The sequence below is a fragment of the Scylla paramamosain genome, chromosome 13 (genome assembly GCF_035594125.1).
Source record: "Scylla paramamosain isolate STU-SP2022 chromosome 13, ASM3559412v1, whole genome shotgun sequence".
Classification (NCBI taxonomy): domain Eukaryota; kingdom Metazoa; phylum Arthropoda; class Malacostraca; order Decapoda; family Portunidae; genus Scylla; species Scylla paramamosain.
Genome location: NC_087163.1, coordinates 23,224,893 through 23,245,735, shown reverse-complemented (window position 1 = coordinate 23,245,735; position 20,843 = coordinate 23,224,893). Strand labels below are relative to the sequence as shown.

Sequence of the window (20,843 nt, the reverse complement as noted above, 5' to 3'; positions counted from 1 at the left end):
CATGAGTAATACATTGGGGTATGTTTTAGTATTGAAATTAATAGGCTAAAAACATGCCACTGGATATTATGTGCTCACTATTACACTTACTACTTACTCTTCTACTGTTCTCTTCATTTTTCAACAGCAAGACCTCAAAGGTAAAAATGTATACAACTGGTAAATGTTGTTGTGAACCTTGTCACCTGACACTGGTATTAAGCCTGTACAAACATAATGTATGATGCAGTTAAGCAAGGCAGTGGATTTAAGTGTTGCTTAAAATCAGTCTTATACAGATGAAAAACAGAGTTGGCACTATTGTTGAAATGGGTGCTACAGTGTGTCTCCTCTCCGTAGGTGGGTGACGGCAGAGTGGCAGGTGGCGGAGGGGAACGTGATGGTAGTGATTCCTACACATGTCCTGTTTGTGGCCATGTATGCATGGGTCAGAACGAATGGCTTATGCACTGTGCCACCCACTCCCCAGCAGCCATTGCACGGTTTCGCTGTCCCTTCTGTAACTATGGTACAAATGACCGAAGCAACTTCCGCAGGCATGTGACTGTGCACACAGGAGTTAAAAACTTCAGGTGTCCACGGTGTGGCAGACGTTCAAATGATCGTAGTAACATGAAAAAACATGTGCTGAGATGTGCCACAGTCATTCCTGCTTATCAAGTTGGGTGATTATGTGAATACATCTATAGAAACTAAAACTTGACTAGGGAAAACTTGAATTTCTTTACTAAAAGTTATTGATGCACTGGTTGTGAAAATAAGATGACATTTGAAAGCAATGCTGTGAAGGTGAAGAAAATGCAAAACTTATGATGTCTGAAAATTTGTAAGAATCATTTTTTGTTAAAAACCTTGGTTTTGACATAGGTTGTGTCTGTGCATGCACACATTGGCAAATTAAGTATTAAGCTAGTTTTCCACTTTTAGATTTTTTTTAAGTATAAGTGAAGAAACTTAAAGGATTACTTCTAGATCATTTTCATTTTGCCATGAAACTAATAAATGACAATCATGTTTGCCATTGGCTTGTGAGATAAAATTTTACTCTGTTTTATATTAAGCCTTTTTAGTTTGTTTAATTTGTCAGATATAAGTAAATATTACTTATTCCATAAACTCTGTATTCAATAATCATTTGCTTCAATCACCTTTACTGGGTTCTTGTTTGTAGCATTATGTATAAATTAATTTACATAACTGATGGCTAATTTGGAACTGTGCAGGTTTTTAGTTTACTTTGTGCTATGCTAGATATTTTCATTTACATTTACTTTGAAACTTTTCTTCTCATCTTTTTTTCTGTTAGGTTCTTCTTTGTTTAAGGAAATACCAGGAAAACATTTTTATCTGGAATTTAAAAACACTAGAAATGTGGTATGGAAATGAAATTTTATTTAAAGTTTGTGGCTGATGTGCCAGAAGTAATGGCTTTTGGTTTTTGTTTCTTTCATGTTAGTACATAATTTAGTAAACTGTGGAAACATTTAAAGGTGTTATATACATGAAGCATGAAAAGAAACAAGACAATGTCTGTAGTTATTAGAAGAGAAGTACAGACTTGCAGCATGGAAATGAGGTTCTGCAATATATTCAGAATAGTAATATATTGAATTGACACCATAACTGTTTCTAACTGAAGGAATATGAACAACTGTACTGGTCATTGCAGTCTTTGCGATCGTATTAAGGAATGCAGAGAAAAACACTTGTGAATTTAAAGGTAGTGATTCTGATAGAATCAGATTACATCATATCTTATAAGTCTTTGTTCATTTCAAACTACATGAAAAAATTATTGCTAATATACTTGCACCAACCACAAATGCTCCTGATGACCAACCCAAGTACCAGAGAGATTGCATCAATGCTGGAGGCTGTGAGTGGGGCTAGTAAAGTATTGATGGCTCAGTGCTTCTTGCATCCACAACTGATGGAGGCTGTTTCTTTGCAGCTGGAAGAAGCAGGGAGGATGCTGGTGTGTGAGCCAGTGGGTGGCCCTTTGACTGAGCCTAGGGGTGAGGAGGGTGGACAACTGCGTTGTCCAGTTTGTGGTCGGCCCAGCAGTCGGCGAGATCACCTCAGGAGGCACATGCGCATCCACACCGGGGAGAAACCTCACAAGTGCCCCTATTGTCCCTTTCGCAGCCTCCTTAAATGGAATGTAAAAAGCCACATGCAGCGCAGGCATAGTCTTCATTGGATGCCACTGGCCGGATCTCAATGATGAGTGCGCCATGGAGATGTATGAAGGCTGCATTAGCGCAGCAATTGTCACCATGGAGCATTGTACTCTGAGCATTACTGCACATACAGCTTCTGATTGTTGCTTTGCTAGTGTGCACTTTACATTTTATTATAGTAAAGACAGATGGACATTATCTAAAGTTTATTGCATATTATTATGAGTACTTCGCCAAAGCAGTGGAGTGAGATGTGCATAGGTGAATGTAGGAAAGCAAAATGTTACATTCCTGTGATTTAGATATATGAGGTGAAATATATAAGTGGGATTGGTGGGGGAATACTTTGAACTTTGTGTAAATGTACAACCATGAAAAGAGATGACTGATGAAGAGAAAATTATGTTAAATATGAAACATTTTATCTAATAATTCTCTCTCTCTCTCTCTCTCTCTCTCTCTCTCTCTCTCTCTCTCTCTCTCTCTCTCTCTCTCTCTCTCTCTCTCTCTCTCTCTCTCTCTCTCTCTCTCTCATATGTATCATTATTGAGAACTATTAGATATCAAGGAATGATTGTATATGCTTGGAAAGAAATATATTGTTTCTTATACTTAGAGTAAAATGCACTGTAACAATTTCTGGGAGCTGACATCCTATAAAAGGATGGTAAGAGCAGCAATTTAATATAGAAAAAAAAAAAGTAAACTGCTCAATCATCATTCCCTCCAAAGTAACAGTAATAGAAAAGACCATTTTAAGCACCATAGATACTTTGACACCTGAAAAGGAGTTCAAATTGTAAGAATCTGAAAGGGAGTGTATAGTATAAACACCTTTGAGGTCAGAAGGAATGATAAACAACACAGAACTCGTAACTTTATGGAAGCTGTTTTAGGGAGAGATGAGTAGTGACATTTTCAGTTGAGAATTACTAACAAGTGTTCAGTGTAGAAGACAAAATTAGTTTAGTGTTGCTGAAAAGAGGATATTTTCTGCAGAGTAAGATAAGTAGGTAGATGGAGAAAAAAATTTAAGCATTGCTGTTCAGTGTGCTCCATTCACAAATTGCTGCAATAAGTTAGGGTTTCTCTGAACTCTCTCCTTGAATTGTTAAACTCTTGTCAAGTTGGCAACCTGGGGAATGAAGGTATAATCATTGGTATGAGTGAGTAAGAGAAATGGTTTGAAATAAGTGTATGAATAATGAAAAGTGCATGACAGGACAGAAACTTGTGGAACCCCTTTCTTAATTAAGCTTAGTGAAATAATAGTTGCTGTCTTCCTTTCCAACAATCAAACAGCCTGAAGGGAAATTTGTGGTAGTGTGAGGAACTTTATAAGAATAGACTAGAAAAATGTGATATGCCAGATCTCAAGGATTTTTTATGTTCAAGACAACAACAAAGGTTTTACCAAAATGCCTGAGATAAGATGACCAAAGTTTATTAAGGAAAGCTAGGAAATTACCATTTAATCATACTTTGTATCATCTGCACTGACAATCAGACATATGAGCAAATAGGTACTCACCTCCAAAACTTGGAGGGGCAGGAAACCAAAGGTCAAGAGTTTTACAGATCAGAGCAATCACTCTTCATGAGAATAGATTGAGTGCAGGCAGTTACACAGCAATAAGGAAAGTGGATGTAGATTGTGGAAGTCTGACTAGATGTGGTGGAAGCACAGAATCACTATTACTGTTAACCACAGGAGGAACTTCATTAGATTTATATAAGCCTTTTAAGGGTCAGTGTCAGAAAGATAAAACATCATTACAGACTTCATCAGCAAACATGATGCTGTCAGAGGTAGGAGGTGACAAAAAGAGAGAAGCTTAGAATCTTGTTGAATTTTCAGCAACTGTGGGAAGAGTTCATGTTTACAGATACAATAGATGGCAGTGATGCCATCTGGATGATTACAGGGAAAGAGGAAAGGGAACATTTTTTGGGGGGAGAATGTTTTTGTTGGATGCTAGTCAGTAGTTGTGGGTTCAGTATAGTAAGTTTGATGAAGCTGGCAGAAATATAAAGGGCATGAGTTTGAGAATTTGCTCATTATATTATTTTGCTGTCAAAGGATAAGTAATGAGCTGTCAAACGTACAGTTGTAAGACAATTTTGATCTCACATAGATAAGTAGAGTTCAGCTGTGCTACCTGAGGATATGCTGTATTATTCTATATTTTATAAGCAAAAATTTATTTTTGTTTGTGATAAACACTTGAACTTTAGCAATGCATGCTACAAACTCACAAAATAAGGCCTTGAAATAAAAATAATTCTGAGGCATTATTTGAATACTTTAACATTTCCTCATTACAAAAGACTGGTTTGCTGCTGATAAATTAGACATAAGATCTAACCATGTTCAGAGAGCCAAGATTATGTTATTGGATGCATCTTGAAGTGCTACATACCTTTAATCATCAATAGTTGTAGAAAATAATATGATTGTGAAAGAAATATACAAAGATCAAAAGTTAGCATGACTAAAATATAAATATGACAATAGAAGTATGCAGATATTACAGTAAAGAAATGGATTAAACCACTCACAGAACAAGTGAACAAATTGGTTATCACCAGTAGATAACGAGACACCAACCTTACACTTAAGCTTCTCAGTGTTGGTGTTGTGTATGAGTGCAAGAAAGACTTTGGTGGAGTAACGCGTGTTGTCTCCCCAGGGGTGTGAGCCGCCGCTGGGGCTTAGGTGTAGGCAGTGCGGGCTGTTGGCGAGGAACCCCTACCACCTGCGTCAACACCTCATGATTCACTCTGGTGAGAGACCCTTGAAGTGTGGCCTGTGTCCTTACTCCTGCATCAAGACCAATGACCTTAAGAAGCACATGGACACGCACACGGGCCAGAAGAGGTACCAGTGTCCTTACTGTCCGCACCGCAGCGCCAGACGCAATAGCATGAGGCTGCACGTCGCCAGCCGACACGGGCAAGCAAAGGGATTTGTTGTGGGGTCTGCCACTCAGTAAAGTCCGGCCTGGACAGCTTGGGGTAGTTCTGTGCCATCCATTGACTGCATGCCCATTTTGGTTGCCATATATTCAGCAGCAGTAGTTGCTCATTGTTCAGAAATATAAGGAGGTTGCATATGTATTCCATACAACCTCAGAAGTTATTCTTATACACACTACATAAACTTTGAACTGTGATGGCATTGTGCATTTATTTAAGGATTGTGTGAGTGAGGAAATATTTTCATTTTCATGGATATATTTACAAATCAAGATAACTAGTGCAATGACCACTGAGATCCTGATCGTCTCCTCCATGAAATAGTTATAATCTCTTTCTACCATACTGCATCATAACAAAGATATAAGATATAATGATGTCTGTTCATCTGTTTTGATTCCTGCCTGAGGATCATCCTCAAACAGGCAGCTCTACCTGAAGTGTCCACTCTACTCCATACACATTATCCCTGCATACTCTTTCTCTCACTTTCTGTCTGTCATGCATTTTAATGTTATTTTCTCATTATATAGAAATCTGTAGTCAGATTTATGTTGCTAGTTACATGTTAAAACTTAATCTGCAAAGGAGCAACACAATACTTCAGTACATATGACAAATTATTGACATGAAACTGTCATAGAGATGACAGTACAGTAGCAAGTTTTCTGAAAAGTTATCTTCATAGGGAAGATGGTTTTAGGAGTATTACATATTCTTTTAAATATAAATGAATGAATGCTGCTTTACCACAAATTTCTTATTTTGGCTTCTTTATGGCAAATAATTCTTATGGTCTCTATTTCTTTCTATATTGTCTCAATACAGCATTGCATGTCTCCACTTTAAGATGAAACTTGTATGTTACTCAGCATAAAATCTTAATACTTAATACCATCACAGTATAACATTCCAAAAAAGGTTGAGACAGATGGATTCAAATCAAGAGGAAAGAGACATGCACTAACTTTTGTTCTACAGCAATATGTTTTGTACTTGTCTTAATGTGTTGTGTGTTTAGTGCCCAAAAGTATGTTCAGGGTTGCGTAATTGGTATGAATTGAACAACTATTTAAGAAAAAAAAAATATATATATATATATATAAATACATGTTCAAAAGCTTTTTGTTTTTTTCCCCATCCTTTGTTGAAGTGATACCTATTTCTTAGAAGTTGTTCAGTCTTGAATTAAATGGCATCTGTTGGAGGAAGATGATGCTGCCTGCAGGAAGGGTAGCATTTGTCAGAGAGATCTACCTAATGGCTCAGTTTTGAGTAATTCTCTCTCTCTCTCTCTCTCTCTCTCTCTCTCTCTCTCTCTCTCTCTCTCTCTCTCTCTCTCTCTCTCTCTCTCTCTCTCTCTCTCTCTCTCTCTCTCTCTCTCTCTCTCTCTCTCTCTCTCTCTCTCTCTCTCTCTCAATTGATTGACATCAACAGTAAACTTAAGCCTCTTAATTGCTTTGCCATATGGTTCAAGCAAAGAGGAGGTTTTCCAAAGGAAATTACTAAGATTGAAATTATTTTATTATTTGTTAATGTAAGTTATAGCTTGTGAGTCTCTCTCTCTCTCTCTCTCTCTCTCTCTCTCTCTCTCTCTCTCTCTCTCTCTCTCTCTCTCTCTCTCTCTCTCTCTCTCTCTCTCTCTCTCTCTCTCTCTCTCTCTCTCTCTCTCTCTCTCTCTCTCTTGTGCCAGTGGTTTGTTGATGGGCTCATGGTATATGGGCCCGTAGCAATATTATTGTTTCATACTCAAAGACAGGAGTTTGTCAGGAGCATGCATATGGTGGGTAGACACATGGCTATGGGGAGAGTAATATGGGATGTGTCTCTTTGCAGTGGGCGTGGAATGCAGCACACAGCCAGAGAGTGGCAGCTGGTGACATGGGCGGGCTTGGCGGTGGGGTGATAGGAAGCGGAGGTGATGGTGTTGATAGTAATGGTGGTAATACAGGCATTCAGCCCAGGGCAGAACCAATCAATAGTGGCAGGTGGGGCCAGGGTGGCCATCATGTGTGCCACGTGTGCGGGTACGTAGCTCAGCGGAGGCAGCATCTAGAGAATCACGTTCGAACACACACGGGCGAGCGGCCCCATCAGTGTCCACAGTGCAGTTACCGATGCTCAGACATCAGTAATCTCAAGAAGCACGTCAGGATCCACAGCAATGAGAAGCCGTTCACCTGTCCTCACTGCAGCTATTGCACAGCAGACAGTGGCTCTCTCAAAAAACATATGAAGCATCATTCCACTTTCTCCACCACAGTCTTTGGTGGTGCCAACTCATTAGCCCCGCAAACTGACTATCCATGGAAAAATACAAACTAATGAGGATGAATTTACTTCTTACAAGCATAGGGCTCTATCTTCTTACCAGGAAATTGTGAACCCCAGCTGAGTCATGCACTCACAAATTAAGGACTGTTGTTTCATCTTTGCCAATAGTAGAAGAGGGTGAGATTGGTGTCAGGCTGCGATAATGATGATTAAAGGCTGATTCCTGGGTGTATGTCGTTCATGGCAGAGATGTTATCTTCCAAGTAAATTGAGAATAATTTCATTCTAAAGTCAGATTGTGCTTTTTACAGTGGGCGCGCAGGTCTCCATGGGTATCTGGCAGTGGGCGGCGGGATACTGAGGTGCACACAAACCTGGAAGATGCACACTTGATTGGTCAAACAGTGCATGTTCCCCCCGAGGAGGGGCCACAGAGTCCCCGGAGGCTGCAAGAGGCCCTCCACAGCACATACCGAGGCTCGCAGCACCTCCACAAATGCCCTTATTGTCCTTACACTTCTCGGCTCAGTTCCAATGTGAGGCGGCACGTGCGCACTCACACGGGTGAGATGCCCTACTCCTGCCCTCAGTGTGCTTTTCGATGCAAAGATGCAAGCTCCATGAAGCGTCACCAGACCACACACACCCGCCATGTCATGCTCCCATCCCTTGACCCTATGCAGAACTCAGCACAGATGTAATACTCCCCAAGAATGGTTCTTGATGCTCAAAGAGGCTTCTTATCAGAGAAGATACACACACACACACACACACACACCATCAGTTAAAATTCATATCTTACTTTTTGACACAGAAGGAAAACTTGTATACTTTGTGTGTGTGTGTGTGTGTGTGTGTGTGTGTGTGTGTGTGATATTGTATCTGTATATAAACTCAAGCCATAAGAGTGTAATTGATATTAAATGTAGATGTTGAAATTTTTGTTTTAATCCATCAGGACAGATAGTTAGTGATGAAAAAGCTGATTTAAAATATTTTTTTCTACACAAGGAAACAAACTCTTACATCGTCTTTATCTACACAAGGAAACAAATTCTTGCATCGTGTGTACAGTAAAGTATTTGCAGAGTGATGGAGGAGGGAAACAAGAGTAAGGATGCAGTATGCACGTGGATCAGTAGTAGGATGAAACATACACAGTGCAAGACTGAAGGGAAGGAAGCATTGCCAAATTAAGTCTGACAGCATTTTGTCTGAAGATGTTGCTTTCAAGTCAAGTAATAGGACATCAAGTTGTTGCCATCAGGCATGAAAATGAACAAATTGCATGTCATGCAAAGGGGTTTTGCTCTCACCTAGATATTAGTGATTGGTAATAAGGTACTTCACTCCATGGCTACATCTTACAGCAGTCATATCTTGTGAATGAAATTTTCACAGTACTTGCTGATATTCTGTTTTCATCATTGATTTGGGTGTTTCTTTATGTTGTTATTGTTGTTGTTATTATTTATTATTATTGTTGTTTACTTATTATTTTCTTTGTGGATATGCTTGTGAGATTGAGCTGTATACAAGAGTGATGAGTGTAGAGGCTCAGTAGCTAGGATGGGTTTTGAAGGTTTAGGGTGTGTGTGTGGGGGCAGAGATCTCTAATACCATCTTCCATTGTAGGGAAGTTGGTGTGATATGATAGACTATTTTCATTATTATTACATTTATTTTCATTTTATCATTTCTCTATACTAAGCATGTATTATTATTATTATTATTATTATTATTATTATTATTATTATTATTATTATTATTATTATTATTATTATTATTATTATTATATTATTGTTATCTTTATTATTATTATTATTATTATTATTATTATTATTATTATTATTATTATTATTATTATTATTATTATTATTATTATTATTATTGATCACTAATACCACTATTATTTGCTTTGTCTTTACCACTGGTAACTAGAAAGGACAGTAGTCTCATTTTTTATAAACTCAAATGTGTTGAATATTAAATTTTCTTTTGTAAAATGGTCAACATCAAGTGTATTGTTGTAAAAAGATATATTAATATGATTGTTATGGTCACCTTCAATATCACCTGTTACCTTGATTTGCACAATGCAAGTAAATTGAAGCCCACACTTGGAGCAGCGCATACTGAGGCCTTGGCTCCAGCAAGGCAATTTGGCTCACAATCGAGGTGAGGGGAACCACCTGGGGCATGGGCGGCTCTTTGGCTGAGGCGTGCTAGTGACGCTGTTGGGTCTCTTTGCAGTGGGCGGCCCCTCAGGTGTACAGTGGGCGGGTGTTTAGTGGGCGGCCAGTGGTCTGTCCCATCTGTGGACGCAGCATCAGCCGCAGTGACCATCTGAAGACCCACCTGCGCACCCACACGGGGGAGAAGCCTTACATCTGCCCTTGTTGTCCCTACCGCTGCTCCGACAGCAGTAACCTGCAGAAGCACATCAAGAAGCACCACCCCCAGCAGTAGCACCCCAGCCCCTATCCCTGCCCTATATTAGTGACCCCCCACCAAAGGACGTCCAAAGAGAATGGCTATGAGATAATAAAGGAGATGTACTTAACTATGGTTTTGCTAAGCCCCAAAGGAAGCACTAATACTGAATGCAAAGAAAGAGGCGAGGTACATGAACATTACTTCTTTTTTTCTGATTATACTTCATTTTATTATATTATTGTTATAACTTCTTAATTTTTTTTATAATTATATATATATATATATATATATATATATATATATATATATATATATATATATATATATATATATATATATATATATATATATATATATATATATATATATATATATATATATATATATATATATATATATATATATATATATATATATATATATATATATATATATATATGTGTGTGTGTGTGTGTGTGTGTGTGTGTGTGTGTGTGTGTGTGTGTGTGTGTGTGCAACCCCATTTTTTTTTTTTTTTTTTTTTTTTTTTAATACAAATATGAAAATCCAGTAATGTATTATGATCTTGATATATATATATATATATATATATATATATATATATATATATATATATATATATATATATATATATATATATATATATATATATATATATATGCTTTCATATGCAGTTTTTTTTTTTTTTTTCCATCACAGAAGAAAGTTTGTATAATTCTTGTGGTAGTTCCAAACCACTAATGCAACAATATCTTGAAAAGTGCTCCTTGCTCTGATGGGAGAGCAGAGAGAAGACTTGGAGATGGGTGGGAGCTTGTGCTTGCTGGCAATCAGTTGTATCTGCTTTAACACTGAGTTGAAGAAGGCTGAGGCTCTGCTTAGAGTTTGCTACTCCCAAGAAATAGAAGACTTAGTGATTCAACAAAGCTTTGCATGTTGTCCCATGGGAACAGAGTTTCTCTGATCCATTGAAGAATAATAGTTCTTCTCTATCCAAAAGGGGGATATTGAATAAAATTAAATGCTGTTTCCACTGTCTTGGGTATATACCTAGCACCTCATGAACCATGAATTGGCCTGGCAGGATGATCGTGTAATGGCACTCAGACAATACTGTGCATTCCTTGGAAACTGTATTCATAAGACAAACTGAATGATCATGCATGATGTCCAGCCTAGGCAGTGCAGGGAGGGGGGTGGAGGTGCATGACGTAGTGCAGTGACTAGGTTGGTCTGAGAGCGAGAAGTAATAGTGGGCTCTTTTTTACAGTGGCAGCACGCTGGCAGGAGTGGCAACGGTAGCGGCAGTGTTGTAGTAGGTGGAGGTGGTGGTGGAGGTGGACTGAGTGTAGTGTGTCCTGTATGTGGCAAAGTGATCAGTCGGCGTGACAACCTGAGGGTGCACATGCGCACTCACACAGGGGAGAAGCCTTATGCCTGCCCTCACTGCCCGCATCGTAGCAAAACCGGAGGCAACCTTCGCAAGCATGTCCGCTCCATTCACGAGAAGGAGCTCTCAGAGACCAACTCCCAGACTGGCTTTTCGCCGCTCCTTTAGACGAGCATTTTAGGTTTGTGGGCTGAATGCAAACACGTTGTCTCACCCTTCCCTAAGGAAAGACTTCTGAACACGTGTGGACGAGCAGATTTGATAACAGAAATGTGTTCCTGTTGGTCCAAGTGGCCGGCTGTATCAGTTCTCTTCCTGGCCACAGTAACGGCTGGCTCTCTTTGCAGTGGTCGCGTGGAGATGAGACAAGAAGCAGCAGCAACTGTAACGAAGTAGCCAGCGATTGTGTTGGTGGTGTCAGAAGTGGTGGCTTGGGCATCATGTGTCCGGTGTGCGGGAAAGTGATCAGCCGCCGGGATAACCTAAGAGTTCACCTGCGCACCCACACCGGCGAAAAGCCATACAGCTGCCCACACTGTCCACACCGCAGCAACGAGCGCGGCAACCTTCGTAAACACATACGTTCCCTGCATGGGGTTGACATGGAGCCCCTCGGCCCCACTGGACCACTCCAGTACACGCAATAAGGATGAGGTTGAGAACTGACACTTGACCTACTTCATTATTAATATTCATGGGCATACAAAAGTCAAAACAGTAGTTTTTATCCATAATATATTTATTTTGGTATTGAGAGGAAATTTATGTTGTGATTCCTTGAGCTACCTGTAAGTGTGTGTGTGTGTGTGTGTGTGTGTGTGTGTGTGTGTGTGTGTGTGTGTGTGTGTGTGTGTGTTTGCACGTAATGAAAGGAAGGCCAGCCACTCACTGAACTGGTGCCTCTCTTTTCAGTGTGGCAGCAGGGCAGTGGGTGGTATGGCTGGTGGTGTGCCTGATCCTGCCGCCCAGCACCCTCCTCCACCTGGCCAGCTCCTCCCTCCACAGGCTTTGTCCCCGTGGGCCCCCACCCTCCCTCACGACCAGCCCCGCGTGTTCAAGTGTCCCTACTGCCAGCATGTCACTCAGAAAAAGTTCAATTTAACTAAACATATCAGAACCCATACAGGAGAGAGGCCATACCACTGCAACTATTGTCTCTACTCCACTGGTGATCCTAGCAATCTGAAGAGTCACTATAAACTAAAGCATAAAATACCTCAGGAATGGATGAAGTAGTGATTGCATGTTTGGGGGAAGTGAGGAGTTGGTGGGGAGGAGGGGCAGGCATGGCTGGTGTGCTGCCTGGCCCAGTGATTCCCTCCCATGATGATTCCTGAACTGTTATGCTTGTAATTGTATGACAGAGAGAGAGAGAGAATTGTTTGTCATGCCCCTATCTTTTTATTTTGCCAAAGAATTGTGTGTGCATCTGTTTGTGTGGTGAATTAAATACAAAGTGTCAAATATATTTTATTTTTTCTAGAATATTTATAGTTTGCTGATATATTGCTTTTGCTAGTAGACTTCTCTCAGCTAGCAATAAAATGTGGGAATTGATGTTATGTTTCTTTCTCCTTATACATGTCACGGAGATGTGATTTAGATATGTGTTTATCCTTATCAAAGCATCAGGCAAGAGTGATGATTTTTACTTGTCAAGAATGGTGACGGTCGTGTTTTGTGAATGCTGACACATTGTCTTCAGGATTATAGCAATTATGTTTATTGTGTGACACAGGCCAGTGACAGTGTTACTTAGTGGATTTGGATGGTTGCCATGAGTTTTCTATCACAGTTATCTATAGATTAGAATTTTGCTCATTTTAGTTACTGCATAACAATGTAAGTAAAGATCAGGTACCAGAAACATATGGTGCAATCTATGAAATAATAACTTTATTCACCGTTATCAAGAGCATAGCCATTCTGTATATACAGCCCACAAACCACTGAGTAAAGTTACTTCATTCCATGTATGATGATTTTCTTTAGTTGCAAATTAGAAATATGCATAGAAAAAAACTTTCTTTAAGGTATGCTTTGTATACTGCACTATTTTTTTGTGAGTACTTGTGGTCTGTTTTAGAAAGTATACCACATTCCAGTCATATCCCATCAGTAGGTCAGTTCTTGGTAGAAACAAGTACTGGGGATGGAGAACCAAAACCTCGTGCTGAGTGTTTCTGTTAGTAAAATACTTATAAACTTTAACTTTTCAAGGTTAATAGTGGTGTCCTTTGATTAAAAATGTAACTTTCATTCATGATGAAAATTAAAACTTGTCATATCATCTAAGATGTGCTGTATTACTCATTCACTGGGAGGTTCAGAGTCCGTGCTCCTTTTGTTATTTTAGAAGAAGCATAAACTGTATTCAGGCTGTTGCTGGAAGTATATTCTTGTCTCAGATTTCAACCTCAGAGATTATTGTAACTTTCAAACATAGTTCCATGATGTGAGAAAGGATCAGATGAACCCTCTGAAAGTAGGAAGTTTTGTCTCAAAGGAGCAGTGGTGCTCTCTTATAAAGTTAGGACCCTTGTGCAGCCACGAGGGGAGTAACAAAAGACTTTTTTTCCAGCGGCGGCCGTGGACAGGCGAGTCTAGGAGGCCAGCCCCAGTTAACCTTTCCTCTCGCTCCCATGAAGTAATGGTTCAGGCTGAAGTAACCTCCCCTGGGGCCCCGACTGACCCACTCCGCAGTGTTCAAGCTGGCACACAACTGGCAACTCCAGACGTGGAGTCACAGCCACACTGTTGTCAGTTTTGCAGTTATTCGTCTTCCAGCCGTGGGGATCTCAAGAAGCATATCAGGATTCACACTGGAGAGAAGCCTTACGCCTGTCCACATTGCAATTATCGATGCTCCGACTCCAGTGCTCTCAGCAAGCACATAAGAACACACACAGGATCGAAAACACATTATTGCCCCCACTGTTTCTACAGGACGCATTTATTGACCAACCTTCACCAGCATATGAGCACAGTCCATCCTGATGTCCACTGACTTTTACATCTCTTGTAAAATTCTGAGTGCTTTGAATTTCACAAGGGCAGTACATGTGTAATTAGGAACTGCTACCTGTATACTTCTCTTCATATTTGGTAATTGTTGTATCTTGTCCCTTAGTTGTAAACATATCGTCAAATACGCGTACATAGCTTCATTGGAGATGGGTGAACTGGGTGTGGCAGAATGGGCAGTGATGGATCACACTAAAGGCGAGCCTTTTTTTTTTTCAGTGTACAGTGGCTTGGGGTGGCATGAACCAAATTTATCACCATGAGTGTGTGATGAATAGCTGCTTAGCATGTAGATCCTTATTGTGTCACCACTGTCTGTTTGTTACCAGGACATATGCTTACATGATGAAGCATGTGCAGAGGCACTTGGAAAGAGATCACATTCTTGCTCTTTATCTCCATGCTGAACCAATGAAGCCACTACTCTGAGGAAACTTGATGGACCACAAGTAAAACCTAGTGTCCTGTGCTCAGATTATGCATGTTGCATTGTTTGTTGCATTGGTCATGAAAAGTAAGGGAGAAACATCTCCATTTCTCACACTTCTTGGACTGAGATGGGCTCGCCTCAAGAGTATAACCCAGTACACCCTGCCATCTGGTGGATGGTCCCTTGCTGTGCACTATGATCTCAATTTTTTACATGAAGTACAAGTGGTTTGTTTATTTTTTTATTTTATTTATTTATTTATTTATTTATTTATTTATTTATTTATATTTTTTTTATTTGCTTCCACATAGGATGCACCTTCATTTACAAAGGAGACTAAGAAAAATTTCATATTTTTTGGAAAAAAATTTCTTTGTAGATTTATTGAAGTGGTTTTATATGGGAAAATCTTGTAAAGTTATTGCGAATATTACTGGTAACAGTTTAAACCTTCTTGGTTGGTGAGTGAATCAAAATACCTTACAGCTGGCCTGTTACATTCCATGCTCTCTCCGTCAACCTGTGACATTTTGCTTAGAATTGATGTTGTGGGTATGTTTTTGTTATTCTTTCATGGGTTTAAACTGGAAAATCTGCAGTAAGAATATTAAGGGATTACTGTAAGGTAACCAACTCTACCTCTGATTCAAAGTAGCTGTGCAAGTGTGTGGTTTGTTTGGTTGCCCTTTTACCTCTCTCACACAAATCTTGTATTTGGGAATATTGTGTATAAACTTATGAATTTCTTTAAGATCAACTACTTAATCATCACAAAAGCAAGATACTATTTGCTACAAGAAAAATACTTAGCATTTTTACACCACAGACATGACAGAGCAGTAAACAGTGATCAGATCAGACAACATGTCTGATGTGTTCAGCAATTTATAGGGATGTTTCAGTTACATTTCAATACAAACACACCTCTAGTTGATCTTCACAATCATCACACAGAATGGTGGACACAGCAGGTGCAGCCTCTGTATTCCCACCTCCCACTCTACCCATGGTGCTCAACCTCCTGTTCAGTAATATCCCTATATTACTATCATTCTCTCTCTCTCTCTCTCTCTCTCTCTCTCTCTCTCTCTCTCTCTCTCTCTCTCTCTCTCTCTCTCTCTCTCTCTCTCTCTCTCTCTCTCTCTCTCTCTCTCTCTCTCTCTCTCTCTCTCTCTCTCTCTCTCTCTCTCTCTTGTGTAATTGTCTAATATTTGTTTGGTGTCATCCACAAACTTTACTCTTACTGATTGCTATATGAACAGAACCTGGATTTCTTTGAAACTTTAGTGCATTTGCTATGGATACACTAATGCATTGCCAGCGTTTGCATACAAAAACTTGATAATCTCTGCAAATGCTACCAGACATGTGAAGTATTTCACAGCCTGCTTTACAGAAGTTACATTGCTGCAGTCATCCAAAGGTTGGAAGAAACATTTTAATTCAAAATAAATTCTGATGGCATAGTACCAATGTTTCATTTTTTTTTCCTGCACAGTCTGAGGTCATACTGCAATGGTGGCTGGGACATAACCATCACTTACTGCTTGATTGCCTGTGTTACATTGTTTTGAGCTCAAGTTTATGTATAGTGTGTGTGTGAAAATGCTTGCAATTATAGAAACATCTATATTAATTCAATTTCACCTTATGAGGAAAGTTTAGTGGTTTATAGCTTAGTTTGTTGCACATGGCCCCACAGTTCCTTGTGCCTCTAGTATGGACCAGGACGAGTTGGGGTCAGCTGAACAGTGATGTTAAATTGTGTTATCAGTGTGGAGAGAGGCTTTTCCTGTGGTATTGAAGTAATGGTGGGGGAAATCCATAGTGTGGGGAAATGGTGGCCCAAGAATGGATTGCAAAGCGTGCTGGGTTCATCAGTTCTTCCTGGAGAGTGAGTACATTACATTAAACCATCGTGTAGTTGTTTATTTAGATGTGAAGATGTTAGGGTAAGGCCGGGTGGGATGGCACTGCTCCTAACCTGTGTTCTCCCGTCTTTACAGTGCCGCCAGTGGCTGCAGCAGCTGAGCAGGGTGGGGGTCGTGGCGGGCAAAGCCAAGGTAACGTGTCCTCTCTGTGGAAAAGTTTGCAGTCGAAGTGACAAGCTAAAGCTGCACCTCAGAACCCACACTGGTGAGAGGCCTTACCTCTGCACCTATTGCGACCACCGCAGCCGAACCAGTGACGACTTGAAGCGTCACGTGCGAACACACACTGGCGAAAGGCCCTACCAGTGTCCCTTCTGCCCTTACCGGGCCAGTGACCCGTCCACTATCCGCTCACACAAAAAACATCGCCATCATGAATTATTTCATCAGGCCAGACTGGCTGCTCAGCAACAGCAAGATCAGACTAATGGCTGAGGCTACACTGAGAGGTTGTGGATGCAAAGACACGGAGGCTGTGTGGCCAGAACTAGCTGGTGCTGCCTCCCTCAGGATGCTATAGAGTTAGGGTGTAGCCGTCTAGTGGTGGGGTAGAGTGGCCTTGCATTGTGTAGCAGCACATGTTTGGCCTGAGCTACACTTACCCATTCATACTTTATTTCTGTGGCCCATAGGGCTTCCTTTCATTATATTTACTGTTTTATCTATAAAATACAAAACTGATTTGCCAATTCAACAATTACACTTATGCATAATGTACTGCATCATGCTGTACATGGGTCAGAATAGTGAAAAAAAATTGTTAATTAAAAGGCCATTCCAGATGTCTAAAAATTTGTGTTCATCATTAGGAATGCTGAGCACTGCCATGTTCATGGGCTCAGGCTCAGGTTGAGACACTCAAAGCAGACATGATTGAATACAGTGCAGTAAGATTAGGTGTGCCCAGGCTGAGACTTACCACCCCATCACTTCAAAGCTTATGTTCTTCACATGTAGTTATGAAATGTATTTCGGTGAGAACTGAAATTGTTCTGCATCAGTAATTTGTCTACTACATAATAATTCTGACTGTAGGGCATTCTGCCAAACCCTGTTGCTTGCCCTGTAGTTAGCATCCTCAACTTAAACATTCCTTTTGATGGTGTGGCAAGCTACCTCTGTGCAGTGATTGGTGCAGCACCCTCACTGTTCCGTCTGTTTGCATGGGTTCAGTTTGATTTCATCTTGAATGTAATGCTTCATGAAAGTAACATTGCCATCATTGCTGTAGCATAGCCATCAAGATGTGGTATTTGAAATTACCTCTTTTATTGTAACTATGAAGGTCAACAGTGTCATCGTCATTTGCATCCCATCCTAGTCTTGATGTGTGGACACAGCGTATTAAAGAATTGAAGCCAGACCATTTTCACACGAGACAAGCAACTCAGCAAGTTTCATGTGAGAACTGGCAATTACAGGGATTCTGTGAAAGAAGCAGTCAGAAACACGACCTGCCTAAATCTGAACCAGTGATGTCCACTCTGTGGTGTGCAGCTCGCTACCACTGCATACAGCCGGCCAGGAAATTGTAACAAATTTCCATTTTCGTGAAGTTAACTAAATGACTTACCTACATTAACTTGTAACTAATATTTTTGATCTTGGCCCTTTACATGAATAGGCGCCTACAAATTGTTCAAATAATTTAAATGTGTTCAGTCATCTTTCCGAAGGGGTTGGGCACCTCTGGTCCAAGCTCACCTGGCACGGGTGTTTAAATTATACGTATGTAGAAACTTGAGTTTAGTTTGTACAAACAGAGTGATTAAAGGTAAAGAAAAATCTGCCCCTGTGGCATCTTTACAGCGAAGCCCCGAAATGTACTCCTGAACAATCCTGACCGTCCGCTATATTTTGTCTGCTTGACTAAACCTAAGACCATAAGTATGTGCTTTTTCTGTATACGATGTCCAACAACCACTGCAGCATTCTAAATAGGTTTAAAACTTTAGGCACTTCTTACATGCATCGAAGTCAGTTATTAGGCAATATCTCCACTATATGGTTAATGCAACAGTAACTTTTATTCAACCTTGCTACACAGGAGTCAGCGCGTGACCCAAGTGGACACGCGAGGAACTAGTCATTGTCACAATCTTATAGCTAAGTAGTCACCCAAAACTAAAACACTGTAGTGTGTGAGTTGTTAGGCCCAGAGTAAGATCTCACACTAACTTGTTTGGAAGAAGACGCATAGGCACCGAACAATGCACGAAATAGTAGGCAGCCGGGAACGTGTCTCAGTGTTGCGTCTGGGCTTGGAGGGTGGGGTCACTGGGTGTATTGTGAACTATAGCTTTTTATTTTTATCTTGTTTTACTTTCTGGCTCGTTTAGACTAAACGAGATGCCTGGTCGGGTGTTACCTTTTCTCCACGCCTCATTCTTCCCGCACTCTGTGTGTTCCTGTAATATTGTCACTTCCCATTAAGGTTTTTCAGTGAATCCATGTTGATTTGTCTATAAAGCTTGAAGAATTCTTTGATTTTTATTAACCTGTGTCTTTGTGTGTGTGTGTGTGTGTGTGTGTGTGTGCGTGTGTGTGTGTGATCTTCACCAGTCTTGAGGAGCAAATTGCCTACTATATTCTCCCAGTGAAAACTAACAAAGGCTTATGTAGTCCAATCTCTTGGTAAAGGGAATGAGATCTTTCACACTTGCCACACCTAATAATCTTGTTCAAGGAGAACAACTGCTTGCACAGCAGTGATAATATACAACATCTGAGTCTGCAGAAACCTCAACCTGCCATGTGACACAAAGACAGAGAGGGCACAGGCAGGATTTGCACTACTGCCTCACTCCCCTGATGTATCTCCCCTGGAGTGTTTTAACTGCAGCAGCAGGTACCTAGTGTACACATAAGAATCTTGCTCTAAGGAAAGTTACTTGAAATTAATTATATTTTTAAGAGGCATTGTATGTCTAGTGTGCCGAGAGTTTTGAGTTGTGCCCATCTCACTCAGAAATTGCATACTTTCTGTAATCAGCACAGTACTTCTCCAGTTTTCACAGCAACGCTGCATGTATACAAGTACCTACTAAAGAAAGATGCACTAAAAAAAATAAAGAAATTTGCAATGTTGAGGTTTATTGATAGACACATAAGGTGATAGTGCTGCAGTGGCTATTCCCTTAAAACAAGGCTTGAATAGATTGGTACCTATGTTGGCATAAAAGCAGTTCACTTCACTAAGTTTCCTTCTGCAAAAACTGGTATTAAAGAGTAACAAATATGCTACACACAAAAATGTGACATTTATGTATATGTAGTGATAATTGGCTATTAACTATGGATTGTAAATTTAAACATTCATTATCCATACTTGTGTAAGTGAAAGAAAAATCTTTACTTGAGAATGAGGGAAGCAATTGTTTCCAGTTAGTTTACTGTATAATGAACAGTTACTTCAAAGGCTGCAGAACCCTTGCACTTTGTTTTTAATGGGATTCATGTCTATCAACTATTTGCAAGTACTCGTACAACTGACAAACTGTTAACTTGTCAAAATAGCATGTTCTCTCTACTAAAATGGTCCTTGTTAATTCATTCCCCAATAGTACATTCAATGAGAGTTGTGGTGAACAGTTCAGCAATGGAAACTAAGGTCTCTATGGTGACTGGAGGATCGGCAGCATGCAACATCTAGCTCAACAGAATGGCAGATGAAGCAGCTTAGTTCTTGCCATAGCCACTTTGTGCTGTGTGTGATGAAGTGGTAGTGTACAGTGTGCATGTCTTTGCAGGTGAGTGGTGACAGCGGGCTGGTGCAGACCAGTAGCAACTCTCCCTTCACCTGTCCCATCTGCCAGAAAATTGAAGGCTCCAGGTTTGCCCTCTGTGCACATATCAGACAGCACACAGGAGGCTGGGCCTTCATATGCAATCAATGTGATTACAAGACCAATCGAAGTCATGATCTAAAGCGACACTTAAAAAGCCGGCATCAGGGTGCCCCACAACGACCATATCGCTGCCCTGTGTGTCCTTACCGCACCACTTATGCTGTGCATCTTCAAGCCCACCTATCCTCTAGACACCAACACCATGCACAGGAGCATCAGCAGCAAGAGTAATACCACAAAAATGCAGGTGCATTCCTACCACATGTATCTCAGCCAATAATTCACTTGCTCACAGAAAGGAAATTACTCAGGAATGAGAGTCATCCTTGGAATATGTACCCCACATTTGTGTCC

At 40.3% G+C, this 20,843-nt stretch overlaps 1 protein-coding gene across 20 annotated transcripts in view; it reads left to right on the top strand.

Annotated features, from left to right (window-relative positions):
- LOC135106536 (longitudinals lacking protein, isoforms A/B/D/L-like) overlaps positions 1-20,843 on the top strand; it is a 183,774-nt gene that overhangs the window by 156,695 nt on the left and 6,236 nt on the right. For 3 of the 20 annotated variants that reach the window (XM_064015665.1, XM_064015664.1, XM_064015666.1), the window contains one exon: positions 6,993-7,608. The exons of 3 other annotated variants lie outside the window; for them this stretch is intronic. In XM_064015665.1, the coding sequence (XP_063871735.1) occupies positions 6,993-7,481 (489 nt within the window). In that variant the 3' untranslated portion in view covers positions 7,482-7,608. Of the gene's footprint in view, positions 1-339; positions 1,112-1,951; positions 4,476-4,870; positions 6,277-6,992; positions 7,609-7,741; positions 8,369-9,683; positions 9,994-11,136; positions 11,579-11,603; positions 12,106-12,168; positions 12,814-13,837; positions 16,180-16,716; positions 19,123-20,390; positions 20,737-20,843 lie in introns of those variants that run through there. 14 more of the 20 variants (XM_064015678.1, XM_064015680.1, XM_064015684.1 and 11 more) reach the window with 14 other exon arrangements.